The sequence below is a fragment of the Platalea leucorodia genome (genome assembly GCF_965183815.1).
Source record: "Platalea leucorodia genome assembly, chromosome: 7".
Classification (NCBI taxonomy): Eukaryota; Metazoa; Chordata; class Aves; order Pelecaniformes; family Threskiornithidae; genus Platalea; species Platalea leucorodia.
In genome coordinates this window covers 20,448,530-20,473,037 of record NC_138829.1, presented here as the reverse complement: position 1 = coordinate 20,473,037, position 24,508 = coordinate 20,448,530, and the positions used below count along the sequence as shown (strand labels likewise).

Below are 24,508 nucleotides of genomic sequence, written 5' to 3'. Positions count from 1 at the left end.
GGGCACAGCAGAATGTCACATTGCAATCCTGGGTATTTCATGCCTGGTACTTCATGCAGTGTCCTCTTTGCAAGTCTCCATGTCTCTCTCAATGAGGCATATGCACACATTTCCAAACAAATAAGCTGCATTTTCAAAAAGACATTAAATATGAGATATAAAAGACTACAATATTGTTAAAAGAAATGGCTAATAACAGTCAAAAGAAAAATTTCAGTTAAAAGTATGATGCTCTGAATACTGATGTCAACATTTTAATTTATTAAATCTTAACTGTTCATATTAACATCTGGGCTATTTATTTTGTTGCAAATATCCATTTCTTTATATACAAACAGAAAAGCAAGCACACAGATAAAAAGATGAAGACTCTGAACTTGAGCTTTATACTGTTGTGGACTGTCCACATCCACTGCTGTGTACTTTTGGACAATAATGGAAAGGATACATACCTGCAGTCATCCCCTCCAGCACTGACCACATATCTATCTCCACTTGTAAATCGAATATTAGTCAAGTGGGCAGAGTGACCTAAAAATCGTTTGTGTTTTGCCTGAAGGAAAAAAAACAGCAATAAAATGAGAGAGTCTAAATACTCTGTGTCCTCCTAAATCAAACGAGGTATGCATATTTTTATCTACCATTTTATTGCATCATTTATTTATATAATTCGAAATGTTCTATAGGTTTTCAAACATGAAAGATCTCCTGAAGGAGAGCTATTATTGAGTTGCAACGCAGATTAAATTGTCACCAAATGAGACAGCACCTGCAAATTGGGAACAATGCTCAAGCTAACCCAATAAAATGAAATATATCTTGTCACATGATTAACCTCTAAATTTTGTGTAAAATTCCCAACACTGAAAAAATTATTTTCATTATAAGTGTACAAGCAGTTTACACTGTGCAGTCTCAAATCCTGAAAATTAGCAGTACTACTGTTAGCAAAAAATCTGTAAACTCTTCATCCATGGAAATACACAGATGGGACTAAAATTACCAGCTGTCTTCCTCATCTGTCAAATGGAGATTGGAGATGTGGATAAATAAAACTAAGGGATTTGAGATTTTCAATATGAAGGCACTATGGTAATGCAGACTGGCAGACAATATTGCCACCTACAAGAGCTTATAGCAAGAGCTATTGCACAAAGTGTTAGGAAAAGTTTGAGGTTAAGCATGCTTGTAAGTGTATAGAGCTAAAGTTACATAGATGCATTTAAAAGCTACAAATTTAGAGTAGAAGATATTTCCATCATATGCCTTCTAGAGAAACGATACAAGACCATAGTATCAACAGTACTTTTTGTTCTAATGATGCAAAAACACGTTCTTACAAATTTTTCAGGACACGGGAAGTCAAACAGTTTGACCATGCCAAAATCATCGCCTGTTACAAGATTGATTCCCGAGTGAGAGACACAGGCACAGTTTACATCAGCTTTTTCAGCATGCCTGGACCAGATTCCAATTACTTCATCCCCTAGAACACTGAAACAGAAGAGCAAGAGACTCTTTTGAAAACCGTAGCAAAAACAAGAGTAAGGAAATAGTAAGCAGCTCTTATATTGTAACTGGTTTTATAAAAATGTAATTTTTACATTTCATTCTGAAACATACACATCTCATATAGGTTTTACTCTGTAATTAATTTTTATATTATTCCATAATTGCTTCTGAAACTGATTCAGTGATATAATGCCCCAAATAACATGGCCCATGACAACACTAAGAAGCAGAGGTGACATCAAGAGTACTAATATTGTCCAGGGAGGCATTTGCTGAAAAAATGAATAAAGAAAGGACAATTAAAAATAGAATGTCAAAGCATAAGCATTAGATGAATAAGCTTCAGCTGCTGGAAAATAAAAATATGTACATTCTCATTATAACTCTGTTTTGCTGATTCTGTAACATTTTCATATCAATTAGATGAAAAGTTTCCTTGAGTCCAGTGAAGATTCTTCATTAATATTGGAGAGAGAGAAATTGTCCTACACAGAAAACATAATTATCTTGAGACTCTAAACCAGACATTTATAGAAAATTTCCTTTGCAAAGCCTTGTGAAAAGTTGCTTTTTATTCAGCTGTGCTTACAATGGATAAGCACACTTCCAAGAATGCACAGAAACAAGCGCTTTATCATTTGTTAATAGGTGAATGATTTGGGAATTTCTCTGTGATTCTTTTCCCCCCCAGATCAAAGCACAGTACACTACATTCAAAAAGGAATGATTTACTTCGGACATACTGACTTGCATCAGAAAAGACAGGTTTCTGGTTTTCATATCAAAAAGGTGACAAAAATAGATTAACCAAGCAGAAAACAGAAAGCTAGCAAAATGGGTTTTTCAGAGCCCTCTGAAAAGCCTGTAATTTTAGTCAGGATTACTATTGCTTAAAGTGGTTCATATGTGGAAAATTTTCAAGTATTTATTCTCAGTTTTTGTCTGAGGGTGCTAATCAGAGGACAATAATTGAAAGCAGGCAAAGGAGCCTGAAATAAGGCACAGGAAATCAGATTTGCACAGAATATAAAATAAATTATTTAAATGTGAAATAAGAATAAAATATGGTATCATTCTTCATGTAATTTCTAAGTCTGTTTTGAATGAAACATAATAACTTTAAGGTATTTAAAAGTACTTTTGTATATCTTTTAATATGGAAATGTTAATAGCAACCTTAAAATACAGATACCACTAGTGTAATACTGTAAATAAAACTTGAATTATCATAGTCTTGTATTGTCTTTTCATGTTCTGATATGTTTTAATTTTTCCTATACTCTTATCCCCAAATCGCTATTTTGAAGTAAATAGTGCAGTATTCCAGGTAATTCGCACAGTGCAATAAAAAACTGCTGAGGCTGCTAGAGATGTATCCGAGGAAGCTAGAAATACACAACGAATAGAAAGGCACGCATTAGAGAGATCAGTTTTTATCGGATATCCTCACCGGTCAAACAGCTCGCGTTCTACTGAGGGAACCTGCTATGTACTTTCTTTTCCTGTACTGTACTTACCTGATCTTTTGCCAGAGCAAATGGGTGCATTAGAAGAAAGTATCTGACTGAATGAAGGGATGAAATATGCTTTTAAACAGTAGCTGCTTCTCCTGGAAGTTACAAGTGTTTTAACAGGTGTAAATGTGTGACATTTACCTTGTCCAAGTAGCCCACGTTATTCTGTCAATCACAGCCTGGTCCACAAGCTGTTTTCCTGAAGGCACTTCATAGACTTGCCTTTTGTAAGACCCAGTAGAGACCTTCGAGATGACCACAGAGAATTCAGAATACATGAACTTGTTTGAAAAGCAGAAGATATAATTCTAAAGGGCTTTGAAAAGCAATTTCTTGATAGTTACCTTTTACTCTATAAGTAACTTATCTATTAATAAAACTTGCTCAATGGGTTAAAAATTCTCAAAAATCTATACAAGCATAAAGCAACAGTGAGAAAGCATAAGAAATCTTCCATTTTAAAACGTTTAATTAATAAAAAACATAATTGAAACATCTCGCATTCTGCACGTTAATATTAATTTTCTCTATATAGTGTGTGTTTATATGTATGTGTGTGTATAAATAAGGCAAAATAAACTCATATCTTTAAAACTGACACAAAGGTATTCCTCTCACCCTGCAGATGTTGATTTGACAGTGAGAGAAGCTTATTCCTCCTCTCAGATGTGAACAAAATATAGAAAGAAAAAGTATGCCTACTTTATTTTGATTTTAAGAAATGTTTTGAGCCCTGTGGCTGGGAGTTGTAACACCATGATTTTGGTGCTGCTCCACGAAGGCTAGCACTGAAACGATGTGTAATGCTACCATTCTGGCCAGGGATATGAAGAATTCACAGGTCCCTGGGGCTTACAGAATGATAGACTGTACTCCTTCCTCTTTTAAGATAGCCCATCAGCAGCACAGAGATAAAAAGGCAGGGAGACACATTTTGAAATCTGTTTCTCCTTTCTATGCTTATTTCTTGTATTTAATATCCAGGATAATTATTTTCATCATCCACTTATCACTACAACAAAGTAATAGTCTAGTGACAGTAACCTACTACATTTCATTACAAAACTTAGCAGTTGTCAAAGGAGAATACTTGCGGAGTTATCTATCTTGAGTACGTTTTCCATTTAGTATCTTGAACAACTAATGACTGATACCTGGAGATAAGAGCTATCTGCGGAGAAGTCCATCTGGATCACAAAACTTGGGATGTCTTTGCAATAGCTGACTCGATTTAGTGTGGGACCCAAAGTCAGATCATAAAAATCCACTGCATTCTCACTGGAACCAACTGCTAAGTAACGAGAATCCGGGCTAAACCTGAACAGATAAAAGGGTTTTATGAACACAGGTTGGCACTTACAACAGATTCTAATATTTGAGAAGCACAGGTGAATTTGCATTTCAAGTATCTGCTATCCAGAACTAAAGAGGAAGGTAGAGTATTCTGTCTGCAAAGCAAAATAACTTTTGAAACAAATAAAATTTTTAGGGAACATATATGCAGTAGAAGGTGGCAATCATTTTGGTACAGCTGTCACATAGAAGTGAACTGGGAACATCTCTGGAATAACTCTGTTCATTACCTGATCTCATGAGTCACAACTTTGTGACATGCCCCTGATGACTTTGACTCTCTAATGCTATACTTACAAGGCTACAAACTAGAAAAACGAAATGATGTAAATGAAGAAAAGCCAGACCTTCTATATGAAATGTACTGAATAGAAAGATGTGAAATCAAATCTTTCATCTGCTCAATGTATCTTTACACAGTGGTTTCTTTCCCCCAGTTTTGCTCGCTAGTCTTGAAACTCAGTAGCTTCCTGAGCCGAACAAATTCCTTACAGCCGCTTTTGTGTTACTTGGGAAGTTTCCTTATTTCTCTTATCTCTGGGACATACCTTGGGACAGCTTTCCGATTCCAGTAACCCCCTAACTCCAAGTGGGGCTCTCCTGCCTTGCTGCAGCAAGGTCCATGTTTGCTCGTATTTCTCCCACTCACCCCACTTTGCTCTCCAGAAGCTTCCCTGAGCTGATTACGATCGATTAATCTCACAGAAGGAACAGTCTTGTCCTCCGTTCAGGAAACAGAAGCAAAATTTTACTTCTGCTAACTCCTTTCTAACAAAACACCTTAAAGAGCAAACTGACAGACAGACATTTCCATCATCTCTCACAATCCAGTCTTCATCTGTAAACTTCTGATCTCATTTTACTGCCTACACATCATCTCACCCTGCTCCTTTTCACACCTTCTCATCTGCCCCCTCATTAGGATGGTCTGTTCCTGTTGTCCATTTACTTCCTCGTTCACCCTTCATTTTAGCTAACCCTTGGCAATATCATCTGACACTGCCCCCACTGTACTGCCTGGGTTTTGACTGTTTGCTATCTCTTGTCTTCACGTACCTCCTCCTTCCTTTTTATTCCTGGTATCAGAGTAATCACACAAACTCCACAATTCACTCATTGATTCCAGATCTCTGAAATATCACTGCAATGCTCCTCAGAACATAAAATTGTATTTTTTAAAAATCAAAATGATACAGATTTCTAGAATACTACAATAGACAAAGGCATTATATTTTCTGACCTGATATCTTGAATAGCTGATCTTCTGTCCCTTTTTTTCCCCCAAATTTTTAGAGAAGTCACAAGCAAGATAATAAATTCTCCATTTTTCATGCCAATAGCTACCATATCACCTTCCGGGCTGTAACAAACAGTACGAGCTGCGTGTCCTAAGCTGACTTTGTTCAGCATCTTCTGTGAAGAAATAAAAACCCAGAAGAGTAAATGTTTCTATTTGTTCATATTTTAAAAATACCTTATGCTAAGAGTTTGCTACTATCAGATGGATTATTCTCAGAATACATTAAAAAATAAGTTTCAAGTCCTCAACACCACCACAAGTCTAGGATTTTCTTTTTTCCTAAACAACTATTCTCCCACACCTACCTTTTCCGCAATATCCCAGAGTCTTACTGTGCCATCTTCTGCAGCAGAAAGGAAAAAATCTCTGGAAGGATGCGTTGCTAGGCCCCAGATTGGTCCATCCATATGACCATTAATTAGAATGTTACATGCAGCATTTTTCTCTCCAACTTCAATTATTTCAGCATTTCTTGTCCCAACGAGAATTTTCCCCTTGAACAACAGGGAAAGAATTATCTCTGATATAATACATTAACTACTCAGGATGAACAGTAGTAAAGATATAATACAAATCTATAGTTCTGTCAAGAAGGTTTGCTGAAATCAAATAATCAAATAATCAAAAATAATATATTTTTTAAACTCATCTATGATTTATTAAAGTACAAGTCATGATGCTAGTTGAGCTATTGATTGTAAGTCAGATATTTGAAGTGTGAAAAGAATAGAAGAAATCCTTAGTTAGTCTTTAATAAAAATACATACACAATACTATCCTAAGTCAGACTAAGATAACCCAAAGCATTTTTCTTCTGCTGTAAAATCAATTGTGGACACCTTCTAGCTCAACCTTTAAATTCAAATACTAATTCTAAGATAAACAGGAAGCAAACAATTTATCATATATTTAATGCTACAGATCAACCCACAAATTATAAGCTTTATTTTAAAGACATGATGCTTTCTTTACCTTGCCTCTACAAACAGAGCGAACACAGTCCGTCATTTGTCCTGTCTCTAGTCTGAAGGCACGGCATCGTTTCAGCTCTTGATCCCATAGCTTAACTGCTCCTCCTTCCTTTGATCTATCAAGAAATCAGGAACAACCATGAGTATAATGGCTGGCACAAAAAAGATAACTCATGTGTGAAAGAACTATATTATTTAATGTAATGTATTGTAAACAAGGCATTTAAGCATGTTTTAAATCATTAAAGATTCCATTTGTTTTTACTGAGCAGGTGACGTTAATATGCTGAGCCTCCTAGCTAGGCAAGAAATAGTGAGTCAAAGTCCTTGTCATACTACTTTACAGAACAAGTTAAAAATGTTTGCTGCTAAGCTTAGTCTGAATTAGGAGCTCTTAGGGAATTTGTCTAGTCAAAGGAACAGTTAAGTGTGTCAACAAACTGCCATCTTATTATTAAGACAGGCAGAGATTATCAAAATATACTTGAGGGAAACAGGAAATATATGTATTTTACTACTGTGAAATAAATGACAAAAGATTTTTCACTTTTGTGAAAATTTCACTATTTTCACTGCTGTGAAATAAATGACAAAGATACAGGAGAAAAATCACACAATGTTAATTGCACAAGATACTCAACTAATAAATGTTAATCATGAAGCACTAAGTACTTCCCACCCGCTTTCAAGAGAACTGGTATTTCAGTAAAGAATACATTAAAATAAAATAAGTTTCTAATGTTTAATGAAACAGTTATAAATCTGACATTTCCAGTTGAGCTGGGACATAAGTTTTATCAGTCTTCAGAGAGAAAAGAATCTCCCCCAACAGAAAAGAAAATATAATGTTCCACAGTATTGAGCTGCCAGTGTTACAAATTTGATTACTGAACGAACCCTGACAAAGAACTCCAAAATGTGTAATCACTATTACTGTTTTTGTACGATTACTACTAAAAGAACTGTAATGAATTATGTAGTCCATGCAATGCAATATTCTTTGCTTCTCAATAGCACTGTTTTGACATGTGATTGGTCATCATACTCAGCAAAAAGATTTTATCAAAAGAGGCTGGTGAACTGCAATTAAGAATGCCAAGGCAGATGTAGAATTTGTTTTGTATACTTCCAATAGTCCATTTTCCCCCAGGAGATGAATTATTGTTTCTTACTGTTATTCATTACTGTTTCTTTCAGGTCAAATAGTAATTGTTAAGAGGCTTTGAAGCTAAGTGGTAGAGAGAACATTCTCAAAATCACAATGATGATTTATAAATACTAGAAGAAAATATTTCAAGCACATGAATAAATAAGTTTTCAGCTGGGTCTGAATATCAACCAGGATCTTTAAGGACTATTTAAGGAACAGGTAGTTAAGTGGCCTGTGTCCTGCAAAATGGGGCACTATCATGCCATCAGATGGCATGTATTACAGCTGAAGCATTTTTTTGTTTCTTTTATCATTAGCATGGCACTAAAAAAAATTAAAATGCTTGAGGAGATACTTTGCTTACAACCCCGGAAACAAAGGATGCTGATGTACCTTAGATTTGAGAGAAGACAGTTTGCCTCCGCCATCAAAGAATCATGGAATCATTCAGGTTGGAAATAACTAAACAGATCCTTCCTTTCAAAGAAGCTCTGCATCATGCTGTTATAGTATTTATCATTCATTTATTTAATCACAGTTGTGCAAATTATTTCAATTAACGACCTCAGTTCAGAAAAAGAAGTAACCCACCAAGGACTAGGTAACTTTTTAATGCTTAAAGCTATATTTCAAACTAAATGTTTTTGCCTTCTCTCAAAAATAATACTGTTGCGATAAACACCATTGAACCATTTAGTAAAATGATAAGATGATTTCAAGGCTACTTCTGATTATAATAGTTCAGCCCTTTTCAGCTTAAGGAGGGAGAACTGTATCATCTCTGATAATTCGTGTATTTGTACTTGGAGAAACATTACTCGGACTGATGTAATGCGGTATAATTGATAATGCAATATACTTGATAATCCATTCACATAATTTATTTTACACTTGCCTATTATTTTTAACCAAAATAATGTAAAATCATCATAAAATGCCTGAAGAAGCTTGCACACGTGCTTTAGAAAGATGACTGTTATCTAGAAGTTAAAATTATGAAGAACTACTTGTATAGCATTTAGATTCTGAGTCACCCCCCTTGACTTTAGGTACTTAAGCAAGGCACTCAGGTCAGGATCCTAGCCACTTTAGGCTTTTTGTTATAATCAATGGAAAAAAATAGGTACCTGAAGCTCATGTGGGTTTCCCTCCACTTTGGAGGTGGTGGCTACTTTTTTTCCTACCAACTATTCAGGGATCCGAAAGTGACTACTTTTGTAGCTTTGATTTCTCAACTGCCTAGCATTAGGTGGGATGAATCCAAACCATTTTTAAAGAATACATGTGCATGCAGAAAAAACAAAAAAGACGACTCACGGCCTTTCTTTGCCTCCTGTAACGATCAAACCATCTCTTAATGTGGTATACATTGTGAAAACAGGTCCATTGTGAGCTTTGGCCACAATTCGTATCAACACATGATCTTTCCAAACACAAACATCTCCACTGATAGTACCTGTAAATGTCAAGTTATTCTGAAAAGGGGAAAAATATACTCATCATCTGATTCTGAGTAAGGCAGGAAGAAAAACATTCAGAAATAAAGATCACCATTTGCTTTTAGGCTAGATTACTTTTATTTGCTGCTGTAGAAGAGCAAATTGTGAAAGGGGTAATAAGAACCTGTAGGGATAAAACAATGAGCTACTATATTCTTTCTTGAAGTCTGAAAGATGCTTTCTTGTAGCTAATAGACTCTGCACTGCAAGAAGAAATGCAATGACTTTAGCTTCAGCCATAGGGTTATCTATGTTTTCAGCCTATCAGGTGTGCCAACTATGGTAAAAAAGTAGAAAACCGAGAACAGTTTTGACATTTCACACAAACAAGCAATTTGTACCCCCTTGCTATGTACGTTATGCTTGCATCCATTTTTTTTTGTTAGGTGAAGGTACTCATTGGGTTACAGTAACCATTAGTTTATGAATAAAACAGTCTGACTTAACTTGGAACTAACAGCTACCTGTTCTTCTTTACTTCTGCTTCCTGTTTTTGAAAGGTAATAAATTTAACTACCTCTGAAATTTAAGCACAATTTATTAGGATACAGTTAAAACCAACAGGCACTGGTTATTGAGCAAAACTGTTTTAGTAACTTACATGAACAATCCTCAAATTCAGTATCACATGTAGTATTTTAGAGTACCAGTACGCATGTATAGAATTGGCCAGAACACTTTCCTTGACTGAGATGGGTTGACGTTCTACATCCTTTTTTTATTGGGGGGGGGGGGGGGGGGAAGGGGTGGTGCCCTAATAAATGAGTAAATAGAAGAGGACTGGAAATGAACCTGGGAGCAGATCCCCTGATCGTCCTCACAGCATAACTGTTGGGCTGTTTCCAGCCCCTCTTTAGGAGCACCTGAACCAGCTTCTTCTGAGACAAAATCAAGGAAGACAAGCACTCCCAGAACTGCTCCCTACAGGAAGTATGGAGAACGCACCAGGTTTGGCTTTATTCAGTTTGCACAGCTTTTTACAAAACCCCTGCAAGTTTTGCATCCTCAAACAACCTCATACCATACTCCAGGACATTCAGCATACGGCCTGACTTTCATGCTAAGAATCTGTCCCTCCATAAGAAAACTCACAGAGGTTTTCCAAACCGCAGACTAGTGCCTGGGCTGTGCATCTCTAGCAGTTACCATTTGGAAGATATCTTATTGCTTTGTAGGACTCTCTCTTAAATCAGAGGTACCTGAGAGAGAAAGAAACCCCTCTGGAAAACAGAAAGTCTCATGGAAAATGAAACCACAGGCCAGTTACAGTTTCAAAAAATCAAAATCAATAGTACAAATTCAGTCTGGACCCAACAGGCAGATCAGCAAGCAGGACAATAACACATGTAATAAAAGAGAAGCACCACTTCACAAAAGAAATCTATGCTGCTCATACAGAGCAACTCCTGAAACAGCAAAGATGTGGAACTTCGCAACAAGGCCCTCATCTGTCAAAAAAACCCCAAAGCAAACCAAAACTCTACTGCGGTTGTCTAACAGTCATAGACATCAACAAATGCCCCAGAACAATGCTGCTCTCGGATCATCCATGAGTAGTGATGCATACAGATTATAATACAATCACCCCCAGGTAGGCATAAAATTAGCATCATTTCTACTGTTTGGTTGCTGCAGTCTAGAGTCAGCTTCGTTCTACCTGGATTAAATACCAAGCAGCGTATTATCAGTCCAAAGCACCTACATTTGTTTCTTTTGAAAACACACAAATCCATAATCTTTTTTTATTTTCTGTTCTAAAGAAAGCTGGTATTAGTTCTAACTAGCAGGCAAGTATTAGAAACACTAAACTGAGTTTAATAAAACAACTGACATACTCATTAGCAGGTCAGAGAAGTCTCATTGAACTGAATAAAGGCAGAAGAATGAAAAAAACCTTTGTTTCTATGCATTGTAAAATAGTTTATTAAGGTACGTACCGCTCCAAAAGCTACAGATAGCATCGTTTGCATTCGGGCATCTTCTATGGAGCTCAGCAGCCCTTTTTTACTGAGAAGAGCTCTTCCAGCCAGTGTCCAGAACCTCACATGTTTTACTCCCACAGAAACAAACTGGGTATCTGAATCTGGTCTGAATTCTGCTACAAATATACGTTGGTTATGACCAGCTCGGCTAGCAATTTTGGCACCTGGCAGAAAGAAAATGGACATTTTGAGTTCACTGAGAAAAATATACATTTATGGTTAAAAAAATATAAAAATTACGGAGAATGATGAGTCATCCAAGACCACACAGGTTGTGAAGAAAAGCACAAACTGCTCCTACATTAAAACTAAATTAAGATGCAGATTAAAAAAAAAAAAAAAATCATTTAATAAGACCCAGTAGCAAAGTGTAGCACCTAATGAAGGTGCCATCTACTTATAATTTTCAATTTCCTTATGAATATAAAAGAGTTAGGAGCTCAGATCCAAGTAAGTTTCCATCTCCTCTTAAATTCCTATGACTCCTCTGAAAATCCCAAACTCGGGACAAATCACAAGAGACTAATGAATGACTTCTCCACAAATTTTGCGCTAAGTTAGAAAACTTTCTGCAGAAAATGCAGAAACTAACTTCATTACACACAGTCTTAGATTCAAAGGTAATGCTTTTCCAGTCCCTTCAGAGGTGTTAAAATCAGACTTTTTGACCCATATGAAGATTCCTCAGTCTGGATCCTTAGCTGCCATGTTGAATCCATATCAACTCTTAAGCATGAGCACAGGCATGTGCTGACTGAAATGGCAGTGAATTGCTGCATGGGCTTTTACCACGCATCCTTCATACTACTACCTAAGATTGTATAAATACACATTTGACATTGCGTCCAGCTCCACAGGATCTAGCAGACAAGCTGCAAAGGATCACTTTTTATTAACTTGATAGCTGATCTTTAAACTTCTGAGAGATACTAGTTCATCAACAGAAATCGCCAAAGAGAGAAGAAATAAACCCCTAACACTAGAAAATCAGTTTCATAATCTGGGCATGGCTTTGCCAGACAGAAAAGAGATGAGGAAAGGAGCTGACCAAATCGCTTTAGCCTAAATCCTGAAGTCAGATCAAAGACAATCTGAAAACGTGTAGCATAGCTTAAGACACCAATTACATAGCTGCACAGAGGAGCTGTACTGGCATCACATTTCTGCAATGTGCAATTTTGGGGGGATAATTTTAGGAGTAGAACAACCTAGTCAGTCATCAGACTTTAGAGAAGAATAAGAACAGAGAAGAATAGAAAACTTCTTTTGGGAGAAGAAAAGATTTTTATAAAGAGTTTTTACCAAGCAGCAAACAAATGACTGAAATAAAGAAAAAAAATTAATGACGACTACAATTTTCTTTAATTATTTTAACTGGAAATCAGTGAACTATCTTGATCTTTATGCAACAGTTCCAAAGGAGATATATTTAGCAGTTACTAGAATGGGTAAGTACATTTATTTTACCTCTTCTTGTACAGTGCATAGTGCACAGCATTTATTGTAATAATTTTCGATCTGCTGATATTTTTATGTTAAAATTGCTCTTGACTCAAGCCAACATACCTCTAACACTATTAAACACATTCTACAAAAACAATCACTTTCCTACCTTCTTGCCACTTCCAAATGGTAATGGTATGTTCGGGATCCAGCCCTATGGAGAGCAGCAGTTTGCCAGTGGCACTGAAACTGACTGAGCAAACGCCCTTTGAATGGTAGCACCGCAGTACCGACAGTGTCTGTTTGTTCATTGCATCCCACACATGAATAGAAGGAGCTGTAGCTACACAAATATAAAACATGCAATTAGTATATGTTTTGAAAATGTCTAATGATTTGCTTACTGAAGCAGTTAATATTTTTTAATAAGACAAATAAAATTATTCTGGTCAGACAGAAAAAAAAAAAAGAAAGAAAAGAAAGGAGATTTTGGCCTCCCTTTGGAAACTAATTTAGAGCAAACAGGATCATTAAGTAAGACTAAGAAGTTGGCCTCATTACACTACTGGAGATGAAAACTTTGCTTAATATGTTACCGGACTTCTGAAGCACAGCAGAAGCTCTGAAAGCAAGCTGTCTCATCCTGTTTTTCTCCTGATAAAACTTAGGTCAGCATGCTAACTCAAAAACCTTCATAAATATTGAGTAGATCATCAAGGGTATAATTTCTATATGGGGCTTTTGGACAACTGATAGCTACAGAGAAATTAGTTTACAGTGCAAGGCCATAATCTCCTTTTCTGCAAAATGGCCATCTGTCTGAAATGCATGCTCTCTTAGGAGAACGTCGGCTGAATAATCAGCTTGCTTACTGATGTAGAAGAACTAGGGTATTTACTTTAGTTTGCATTGTTTAGACTGCAAGCTCTTTGCAGTAAGAACCATCTTTCCATGCTACTAATGTATGTAATTATTTCTATTATGATGACATCTAGTTTTTTTCCAAATGCAATGCCTTCTCCAAAGATCTTGCAATCTCCGAATAGCATCTAGGGCATTTCCAGGACAGTAAGATTCTCTCTCAAACTTCTTTACTTCTGATCTCTAGTAAATCTGACTGCAGAGTCTGGAGGCTACTGGTTATTGTTGTAGACCCAGATTCACATAAACTAAATTCTATTTCAGCTCCATGCTTTGTGTTTCTAATCAGCTAAATCTAGTCCCTCAAAGGCACGCATATGATGGGAAACAGTAGGCTCAGGGACCTAGGTAAAATTTTAGCCACATGAAACAAAGTTTTTGAGCACAATTCCACAGCTGTTCCGAAACAGTCTTTAGAACAACCTTCCTAATTTCTTCTGTTTCCCATTGGAATTTCCTCCCATGGCTCCAACATGCCATTATCATCACCTTTTGAGAGGTATTACAGCATAGTATAGACATGCCATTAAAACAGAAAGGGCAGGGGTTGGCAACAACTGGCATCTCTCAAAATTTTCAGCAAACTCCTTGTTATCCTTATGGAAAGGTGAGGGAAAGGAAAGCTTTATTATGGCTCTGAACTGTTTTTTCCTCTTCAGCACTCCCCTTGGTAAAACTCTGTATTGCCCTTGACCTGTGCACCTCGCCTATAACTTGGGACAAAATTTTTCTTTTGGGTGGCAGATAGAAACCTTCACCTAGATTCCATGAATAAGAACTGACAAAGTCTTTCAGAGCAAGATTTGCAGGACAGAGAACATGGACTCTTGAGTCCTCCTACTTGACGGTGTTCTGGAAGTCTCTGTCCTGACCCTGCATCCCGCTTGTGGAGTACTGCAGCTGCCCAACATCTGCCCTCACAAGAGAGATTCTGTAAGGTGACATCTCCTTCTGGGAGAAGTTACATAAAGCTACCATGGGCTGGCAGGACAAAAAATATCCTCAGTAAGACGAAGCAAATCTATACCAAGTCACTACAAAACTTAATTTGCCATTCCAGCCTATTACGAACATTACTCTTCAAGAAGCCCTGCATCACTGTAGACAACAGAAAATTGGAACTAGAAAAGCAAAAGTTGTCGGTAAGAAAGGTGCCAAATAGCCATCGATAAATTTTAAGTGAAACTATGCAACTTTCTAATGAAGGCAGGCAGCAGCTTGGATTCCACACTAATGGTTCCACAAAGAAGAAAAAAAATAAGAGTGCTGGTTTCAGGCAGTGACAACAGAATTTAGTAATATACACAAGCTCAAACTAAAGTTGCAGTAGGAAGAAGGCAAGTGAGAGAGGGAAAGTCTCTAGGCATTATATGCAGATGTTCTTTCATATAAACAACCATATCATCACTGCTTCTTTTATACAGTTTAAAAGTGTGGGAAAAGGTACCTATGTTCTTCCTCCCATCCTTAGAGCAAGCACAATTTGGCATATTTAAAAGAAGCCAACACATATTAAAAATGCCATTGTACATTTGTTCTTCACAGAACAAGCTTTAGAGCCACGTGAAGATTATTATACTTTCTAGGTACACATGAACACACATTTATGCATCTCTGAAGATGTGTCACAGGACAATTACGGCTGCTCAACAATGAACTCACTCACACATGATGGTGATGAATTTTTACGATTGCAGTTGAAAAAACAACATATTAATAAAAAAAATAGGTCAGTCAAGACTGTCAAACTGTCAAAGACCCAAAATGATACAGAAAAAATTAAACTGACATCATAACAAGCATTTTGGATCAGTGGTAATAACTGCATGACAATCATACATAAATGTGAAAGGTGATTGTTTTTTTTTCACTCAGTCACCTAGGCCTCCTCAACGGAATTTACTTTAGAAATGCATATTTAAAATTCTACTCAATTGAGTGTCTAAAACAAATATTAATTGTCAGCCCCAACATGTCTATAAAACCTGCAAGCATACATAGGAATGCTACAGTAGCAGTATGTATTAGAACTCACTAATCACTGGGCAGCAAGAAGGGAATATGTTACAACAAAAGTAGTGTTTAAGAGTGCTCTAACATTTTAATTTTTTCTATATTTACACTTTGCTGAGCTGTTGTGGTTTATATTCAGTGCTGACAGTAATATGACTGATAGAGGGTTTTAATAAACTAAAAATTAATTCACGTCACTTACTGCTCTACAAAGCTGTAGACAGCTACTAGATAGGCTAACTACACCTGAAGATGTTAAAATTTTATTTCCCTTACCTGACATATCTGCTGAGTCTCCTGTAATGGAAAAGCAGCAGAAAAATAATTAGACCAGAAACACAATAAGTGCTAAAGAAAAATATATGCCACATTTAGTGCAATTTCTTAACACACACCTTGATGTCATCTCTTTGCATTGCAGCAGCACCAATACTGCTTTTAGTGTTAAAGATGAACAACTACTGATAAAAGGCAGTCACATCAGAAATAAAAATTCGTAGAATTAATATATTTTGATTTCCATTTTGAGTTACAACACAAAAATCTAGTTTTGGTGTATGTTAGGTCTCTCTCTGCCAAACTAAATAAAAAGCATATTTTACATGTTACTGATATTTTAACAAATTAAATGGAAAAAAAATGCTGATTGCTATTCTGCTAAGAAGTAATGTTTGAGTATGATCTTGACAAGTGGCAAATACACCCAATGTTCTTCCATAGGAGCATTAAGAAATCAGGATTATAAAGGTGCAGGTACTGGGAAATATTCCCGAGACTCTGCATAGCAGCATTACAGTTTAAAAATACTTGAAAATAATGTTTCTGTAAATCTTTTGGCAATTTAAATCATGATGGTGAAGCTATGTTTGTGCCAGTCATATGAGTAGGAAAAGTAGCAGCAGTTAAGTATGTTCTTTATGGAGTATGTACTGCTTAACATCTGTTCAGAATCTAAAAATAAGTGTTGTTTAAAGATATTTTGCTTCCAGCTCATTTTTCAGATTTAATTCTCTCCTTAAAAAAAGCATGTTTTGTAGCTTAATTTTTAAGTGTCATCTGCTCCCGAATTGTATGCCTTGATCCACATCACAAAACAGTTAAAATTGTGCTACTGCTAGCTGATGTAGAAATGATTATGAAATAAAAAAGCATTAAGGGTTCTGTGTGTCTTCTTGGATACGACAAACACTGAAGAAAATCCACGCAAAGAACAAATTTTCACATTATGCCTACATTCTTCCCATATATTCTATCATATGGAAAGGCAAACAGGGCCAGATTAAGAAATACGTTGAAAAAGCAAATTCCTAAAGACAATAAAAGGTCTGTAATTCCTGTGAATGTTCTTTGCAATCAAACCATAGGTAAAAATCTGCTGATATTTTTTTCCATTTAAATAATTTCCATATATGATTTCTTTAAACTGATGTGAGGCAAGAAACTCACCAAGAAATGAAGCTATTTTAGCCAAGCCGTTACTACCATCAATGAGTCAATTTTAATGAGACATGCATGTAATAATCCAAAAGACAGAGGTAATAAACTCTGACAAACTGATCATATTTAGACGAAATAGCTAAAACAAACTTACAGGAAAAAAAAAAGCTATTGTGGGTAAAATAAGCTAAGGGGTTTTTTGTATTCTACGCACTACGGAAAACAATGTGGTTTTGAATCTGCTGGGAAACAACTGAAGGTATGAAAACTGGGTTGTAGGACTACTAAAATTACACTATTCTGCAAAACTTAGAAACAGCAGTGGTTTTTTTGTTTCTTTGTTTGTTTGTTTTTTTTAACCTGGTTAGTTCATGGATCAATTTTAATGTTACTATGAAACATACATATTTTCCCCCTAAATCTGAATTTATCTGTAGGGAAACACCGTTAATGTTTTGGTTCTGCCTAGAATATTACAACTACGTATTATCAAAACACCAAGTAGGTATTATAAATCTGCCTGATGAGATAAAACCTGCATAAAGTGACATCTATTTTAAGAATTCTGGGTTTAGTCCATACAGAAATGAAGGATAGCTCAATTAAGCTTCTTTGGAAGGGCTATGACTCTTTGGAAGGCCTAACACAAGCTGTTAGTTAAATAAAACCAGACTAACTTCATGGGGCTTAAAATTTCTAAAAAAATATTTTTATAACACTCCAAACAAAAGATAAGCTTAATCTTCTTTCATGCCTCAATGTTTTTTGTTCAACTTTATTAAGTTACACTCAAAGAAACATAAAGAGGACAGGTAACTGAGTAACACTCATACAAACGGAGATAGCATAATCAACTGTTTTTGTGATTTATCATGAACTCACAAGGCCCTAATTGCATGCTCTTATGTTAATTTCTTTTTACAAAAATACAAACATACCTACTTGCCCAGTTGCCACTATGTTGGTAAACTTAGGGTGCTGATTTACAGTGAGGCACAAAATATCATCATTGTGTTCCTGGTAAAAAGACTGAGAGCCTAAAAAAAAAAAAAAAGTCCAACTTTTAATTAAAACTTTTATACTCACATAGACATGGTTAATGTTTGAAAATTTTATAATATTTGTTAGAAAACAGCATTATGGTGATGTTGCAGTTTGGAGCCTAAAACCAGGAACAGAAACTCCTCATTTTTTATCTCAATTTTAACACATGGCACTCAATAACTCTGAACTATTCCCTCAAGTTTTCTACATCATATTGCTTAAATATCACAGAAACAAATGACATTGTGTTACTCTTTAAAAGGTCTAAGTTATCTAAACTAAATTGTTTAGTGGAAATGAATGTATGTGATATGGAGGACTGAAAAGTAAACCAAATAAAAAGTAATTAACTTATTCCTAGAAAAAACATTAAACAACGATAATGACCCCATTGTTCAGCTGTTTCAGTTTCTGTGATCATTTTAAAAAGCAAATTTCAGAAAGCTAATACCAAACTAATCAAATCTGTACTTCCTTCAAAATTCAGTCACTAGAAACATTTCAATACACTTAGTTTGCTTATGCAGGTATTATGAATCATCTCTACATACTGAATTTTCAGCAACAAATCATAATTTTCCCACATACTTATATAAGACTTAAAGCATACCAGTTACTTCATAAACTGTAACTCCACGTGTGTGAAGAAACATTTTTCCTCAAGCAGGTTTTCTCCTACCTGTTGCCACATTATACAAGATCCCAATAGATGCAGTATGATATATTACATCGGCACCATCGTTCAAATAGTGCACATTGTTTCTGCAGTCCTTGCCTCGGTACCCAAATACCAGCTCCAAAATTAGGTCCTAAAAAAGATATTTACATCTATTAGATGCTCAAAACCTTAAAGCGATTATGAACTTTACGATCTTCTCCAGGATTTTATTTTTCAAATATGTCCTTATGCAGTAAAGGAAAAGGAGTTTAACGATGTCTCAAACCAACAGAAACTGAGATCCTGTCTTCCCTGTCAGCTTACATTGGTGCTCATTCTTGCCGTACACAGTCATGTCATCCTATCGTCTCTGTTTGGTGGATGCTGTAGAATATTTATATGTGTATACGCACACGCATATATATACCCAGAAAGAGATACTCATACGCATGCATATAAATAAATAAATCACAGTGAGCCAAGAAGAACACAGCTCTTTTGATGCAGGAGATATTAAGAAACAAAGAATGACAAACATTGGTCCACAATTTAATTCCAGCTGGCAATTAAGAAAGCTGAATTGCAGCCTAAAACTTCTAGAACACTGATGGCAAAAGGCTGTTTATTATGCTACACCAAACATTCTGTTTTATATCATAGAAAATATTTCAGCTGACATGAAGAACTGCATTTTTCAAGGTTAGATGAAATTTCTACTTCAGAGTAATCAGAAGTGAGTATATTTACTTGCTTTGACCATGTAATGAAAAAAACCCAAGTGCCCAAGCTAAAGGCATCATTAATAGATTTTGAAAAATTATTTTACTTTTAAAACTGTTAACAATGATGAATTTTAAACAAAGTTTTAAAATAAATTTTAAAAAAATTTGCAGTAAGAGATGCTTAGTTTTATTAGTGATAATACACCCATTAACAATCCAGTTATCTAAAGAAGACATACTGCTTTCTACACACTGCATTTAAAAGCTTTTATTGTTACTAAGAATGAAGTTTTGCTCCATTTCATTTGCAGGAAGAAGTAATATCAGGCTTTTTTGGATTTACAAAAAAAAAAATTCTCTCCCCACTTTTTTTGCTGTCTAATTACTCACTATTCAATATGTCTATCTTTGATACATTTAAAATGAAACAATCATTTAGTATGTCCACATATGTCTCAATTTCTGGCAAAAAAAAAAAAAAAGCCCTAAAATGAGAGGAAGAGCAGATCAGTGTTTTTCTTACCTCTATAGGTCTCTTTTTTTTCCCAACATTATTTGTCTGAAGTTTCTCAGGCTGTGGCAATGCCCTACTAACTGGTGGTCTGAAATAAAGAACTGTGAATAAGAGAAGGCTGTCCGTCACCCATTCCATACTAACACAGTACCTTCCAACTTGCTACTGCATATGGAAAACTTACAGCCCTATCCTGCTTAACTGCTGTTTGTACTCATCTTTAAAAGAAATACCTCTGTCAAAGAAAAAAAAAAAAACAAAAACAAACCAACAAAACACCTTTGTTTAACATGCTAGGTTTTCTGACAATTCTTCAACAATCCATGAGGTTAATGCAAAAGCTTGTTTTATAACGAATGACCACTGATATAATATTCTTAGCTTTTTCATGCTATATTGTTAAGGTACTTCCATCTTCTCTGTAGCAATTTTTATTCGATAAACTTTAAAGGCTTACCTGATTAATCTAAATAGTTGAGATAATAATTCCTGTTCCCACATGCCTTCAGTAGGCCCTAACTTTTCTTATTTTTGTAATAGTTTGTAAAGAACCGCAGGCACACCTGCCCATTCACTCTTACATCAACAGAAACAAGTTACTGATCAACGCTTAGTTGGAAGTAAACCATCACCATGCAAATGCATGAGTATTGGCTGTAACTTACGTTCCACTGTTCTGAATAGTCCAGATTTAATTAAGAAATCTCAACTAGGTATGTTTGACAAATATCTGTAACCCATCTTTCAGATTATGTTCAACTGTTCATATACAAAGAAACATACGAACAAATAAATTTTATTTATCAAAATTATGCAATTATTTCTAGTAATTTGCCGGAGCATTGGTTATTGATTCTATATACACGGCATATGTGGCCACGAAAAGAAACCCATAAGTTTGACCCTGAAGAGGTAAAATTCATTTAAAAATAAATTCTATGTATAGATTCAATGAAATCCAGATGATTTAATCCAGTAGGCAGTGTGACAAACTAATATCACACATAAAGCAACAGGTCAGCTCTTTTTCATATTCTTTTTTTAGTATGAAGTACTTTTAATTCCATCTCTGCTCTTGAATGATGACTTTGATGCAAAATAATCATCGTGTCTTTTCTAAGAGCAATAGACTACGATTTGTTTGTACACTATATATTTTGAACTCCATTCAAAAAGTATTTTTTCAGTTATTCAAATAAAATACCATATTCTGAGCTTTATTCCTCCATTTCCCTGCCTAATTTTAGTACAATTTATAGATTGATGTCATCTCACCAATCAAAAGATTTGCACATATCATAATGCAAATTACACTGCAACTATAAAATGTGTTCTGAGATACTTCAGTTACTTCCTCTATGCTTAGAAGCCTGTAAAATACCTACGGAAAAAAAATTACAAAAGAAAAACACATGATGAAAAATTTCTGTCTGGTAAAGACGTCTGTCAGATACCTGGATCACCCAAATATGATCAAGTTTATTAAAACTGGCTATTGCGTTAGATAGGGCCAGAGGGAAGTACTTGAAATATTTAATTCAGCATCATAAATCTAGATTTTATGAAATGTAAAATCTTTACAGTAGAAAATCCAAATCCAGATCTAAAAAGAAATATTGTTACTTTACATTGGATAGTTAACACAATGAGTCTTTTCACAGGGAGGGAATATGGGCTGTATTAAACAAATTCTTATCAGAGCAAAGTATGAAATAATAATTTAAAGTTTAAAAGAAAATTCAAGGCATGAAGGAAAATAACTAAGGCTCATATTTCATATTCATTCATAAATAAGTGCAAATTAAAAGAGAGAACAGTAATTGAAGCATGGAGAAAGACTTTTCACATTTTTTCTTTTTTCTTTCACACTTTTTTTCCCCACACTTTTTTTCTATTCACAAAGAATGGTAGTCTAACACTTGTTTTTTGCTACTCCAAAACTCTTACTCTTGGAAAACAGACTTCTAATGAATTGGCAGTAAAGGCAAAATCTGGGGACTTCTACCATATATAGCAATGCAGGTCAGAAAAGGAGTCCAATGTGGACATGAACTAAACGTCTCCTCACTCAGAGACAAATATTAAAAGACAGCAGCATTTAAATACACTCTTTCAGTCCTGCTTGAAATATGTCTGGTAGGAATGTACCCCCAGACTTCATTCTCAAAGGTCCTCAGTTACAGATTTTCTTTTCCTCTCTGAGGTCTCCAGTTAGAAGGAGTTCACATGCACCTTGAGACAGAAAAGCAAGGCATCTGAATTTCTTTTTCAGTTACAGTCTGGACCTAGCTCACAGCCATAGCATCCTGTCCCTTAGTCTGTGAAGGTGAAAAAGTATCCTCCAAACTTTTGGAAAAGAGGAAAAGCAAACCAAGCGTGGTCTGGGCTGCCCTCATTATCTACACAAGCCTGTCGACCAGTACAGGAAGCAGACAATACATCCAATCTCTGTCAGCAATCCCAACATCCAATTTCATGACCTCTCTTGAATCACTACTGTCTCTCAACCAGCTCTTTCCAGGTCTTGATGTGAAATTCCTAGCCTCCCCAGCTATTTTGCAGGTCCTTTCTTCTCTTCTGTCCTATCACCATTGACCCTAGCACCCTCTTATCTAGCCTGTCATATTACAATGATAGTATCACTAAGTATGATTAAAATTCTCACTTTTTAATTAAAAAAATAAACTACACTTTTATTTAGAAGTTTCTAAATTATCCACAGAAAACACCAATAGCTCACAAAGTTTATCATATTAAGTATATATGGAGAGAGGTCACCTCAAGTTTTGAAGAGGACAAAAACTTTCATCGTATTTGTTCCCCACCTTCACAGTAGACGAGCGATTTCAGTTACAAATACACTGATAAAGAGGTAACAGGTATTTCCCAGTGCCACAGAAGCCCTCTTATCACTGTGTGCTACTTGAATCAAATCCAATCAAGTAAAACTACTGAACTGCATGAACAAAAATTGAAAGGCACAGATTCGGTATGAGGAATGGGCTTTCTGGAAGCACTTCAATGATACAGAGAGTAAAAACCTGCCCTTATTCATTCAAGTAAATGAAGAGACAGAGAAAGAGAGAAATTAATACAGCCCAGATCCAATTAAAATTTGCTGGGGGAGGAGGGGGCGAATCTGACAGCTTCATCAAACATCTGAGGCAAATTTACATTGAGATTCCCTCTTCTCTTGTAAAGAACAACTCTTTTTCCCCAGTATCTTTTTTGAAATGATCACACTGACCTCCCAAAATATTACCAAATAAAGCTTTGTTTGGGTTTTGCAGTGGATTTTTTTTTTTTGCATATGAATATAAGTTCTGCTTAAAACTGAACAAATTCTAGTGCTTACAATCTCTGAAGTTAAATGGCAAAATAATAGCCAGTTCTCTGCCTGTGCAATCAAAAGTCTTTGAAGAATGAACAGGGTTAACAAGTTAAATGAATTGCACATACCCATGATTATATATATGCTGTTATTTTATGGCTAAGAATTATAGTTATTGAAATATATCTAATACCTGATTGTGTAACAGGTTAATGATATTAAGAGTTGCCAACCAATTTTTTTCCTACCTACAGTTTATTACTTTGAATTATAATTAAAGTTACTAAATTCCTTTGATACCTCCATAATTGCTGCTCATTTATTAGGTAACTAGGAGCACATTTACAAATGCAAGAAGTTACTTAAAAAACACTTATACAAAAGTGGTTCCTTAAAAACCACTTACATAATGTTGACTTCAAATTCTTTTTTAAATTAAGCAAACACAACATGTACCTTGCTCTTTTTAAACATGGAAACCAAGAACACTGAAGTGATGAAAATTGAAAGACTGTATACCAGTGATTCTGTTGGTCCTAACCATTAGTTTCCCCAAGAATCATAGGGGGGGGGGGAAAAGAGAAACCCATAACAAATAGTATCAATGTTCACTAGTTCTCCACTGTCGTGTTACCTCTTCTCTCATTCCATGCAGCAGCTATAAAATCAAACAGCAAGTACAGTGGGGAGTATTGCAGAAATGTGACTGGCATGCTGTTTGTTGTGCATGCTCCTTCTACTGGCATGTTGTAGAACACAAAAAGGCTTCTGGAGAAAAAGAAATCCAGCTGTCAATGACATATTAAGGACTAAAAAGAAAATCACAATACCACCTCACTCAGCTGTGAAGCATCAACACCCGAGATATCATTGCCAGCCTACACACACACCAGCAGAAAAAAATCCAAATCTTCTTGGAAGAAAGGAAAGTAGACAAAGATACATGCCTCTTACAGTTCCAGAGAGCCTTCCTAGCTGACAGAGAAGCATAATTTCTGACGCTTTTCAGACAGCAAGAAAATCTTTAAATGTAGCTTCCTTTAGATTACACTGCAGTCAGCACATGGAACAAGAATGTCAGATTCTAGAGCTAGTAATCTTGCATAAATTTCTCTGCTACTTTGAACAGCAGACTAAGAAGCAT

The 24,508-nt window shown here is 35.6% G+C and overlaps 1 protein-coding gene across 2 annotated transcripts in view; it reads right to left on the bottom strand.

Annotated features, from left to right (window-relative positions):
• EML5 (EMAP like 5) overlaps positions 1–24,508 on the bottom strand; it is a gene marked incomplete at its 5' end in the record, with an annotated part of 113,706 nt that continues 89,198 nt past the window's right edge. Inside the window, 15 exons of one of the 2 annotated variants that reach the window (XM_082317232.1) lie at positions 1–125; positions 453–553; positions 1,341–1,494; positions 3,168–3,271; positions 4,181–4,343; positions 5,620–5,792; positions 5,985–6,173; positions 6,652–6,766; positions 9,118–9,275; positions 11,237–11,445; positions 12,894–13,067; positions 15,935–15,955; positions 18,034–18,132; positions 18,819–18,948; positions 20,043–20,172. In XM_082317232.1, coding sequence (XP_082173358.1) covers positions 89–125; positions 453–553; positions 1,341–1,494; positions 3,168–3,271; positions 4,181–4,343; positions 5,620–5,792; positions 5,985–6,173; positions 6,652–6,766; positions 9,118–9,275; positions 11,237–11,445; positions 12,894–13,067; positions 15,935–15,955; positions 18,034–18,132; positions 18,819–18,948; positions 20,043–20,172 — 1,957 coding nt within the window. In that variant the 3' untranslated portion in view covers positions 1–88. The remainder of the gene's footprint in view (positions 126–452; positions 554–1,340; positions 1,495–3,167; positions 3,272–4,180; positions 4,344–5,619; positions 5,793–5,984; positions 6,174–6,651; positions 6,767–9,117; positions 9,276–11,236; positions 11,446–12,893; positions 13,068–15,934; positions 15,956–18,033; positions 18,133–18,818; positions 18,949–20,042; positions 20,173–24,508) is intronic. The other variant, XM_082317233.1, reaches the window with a different exon arrangement.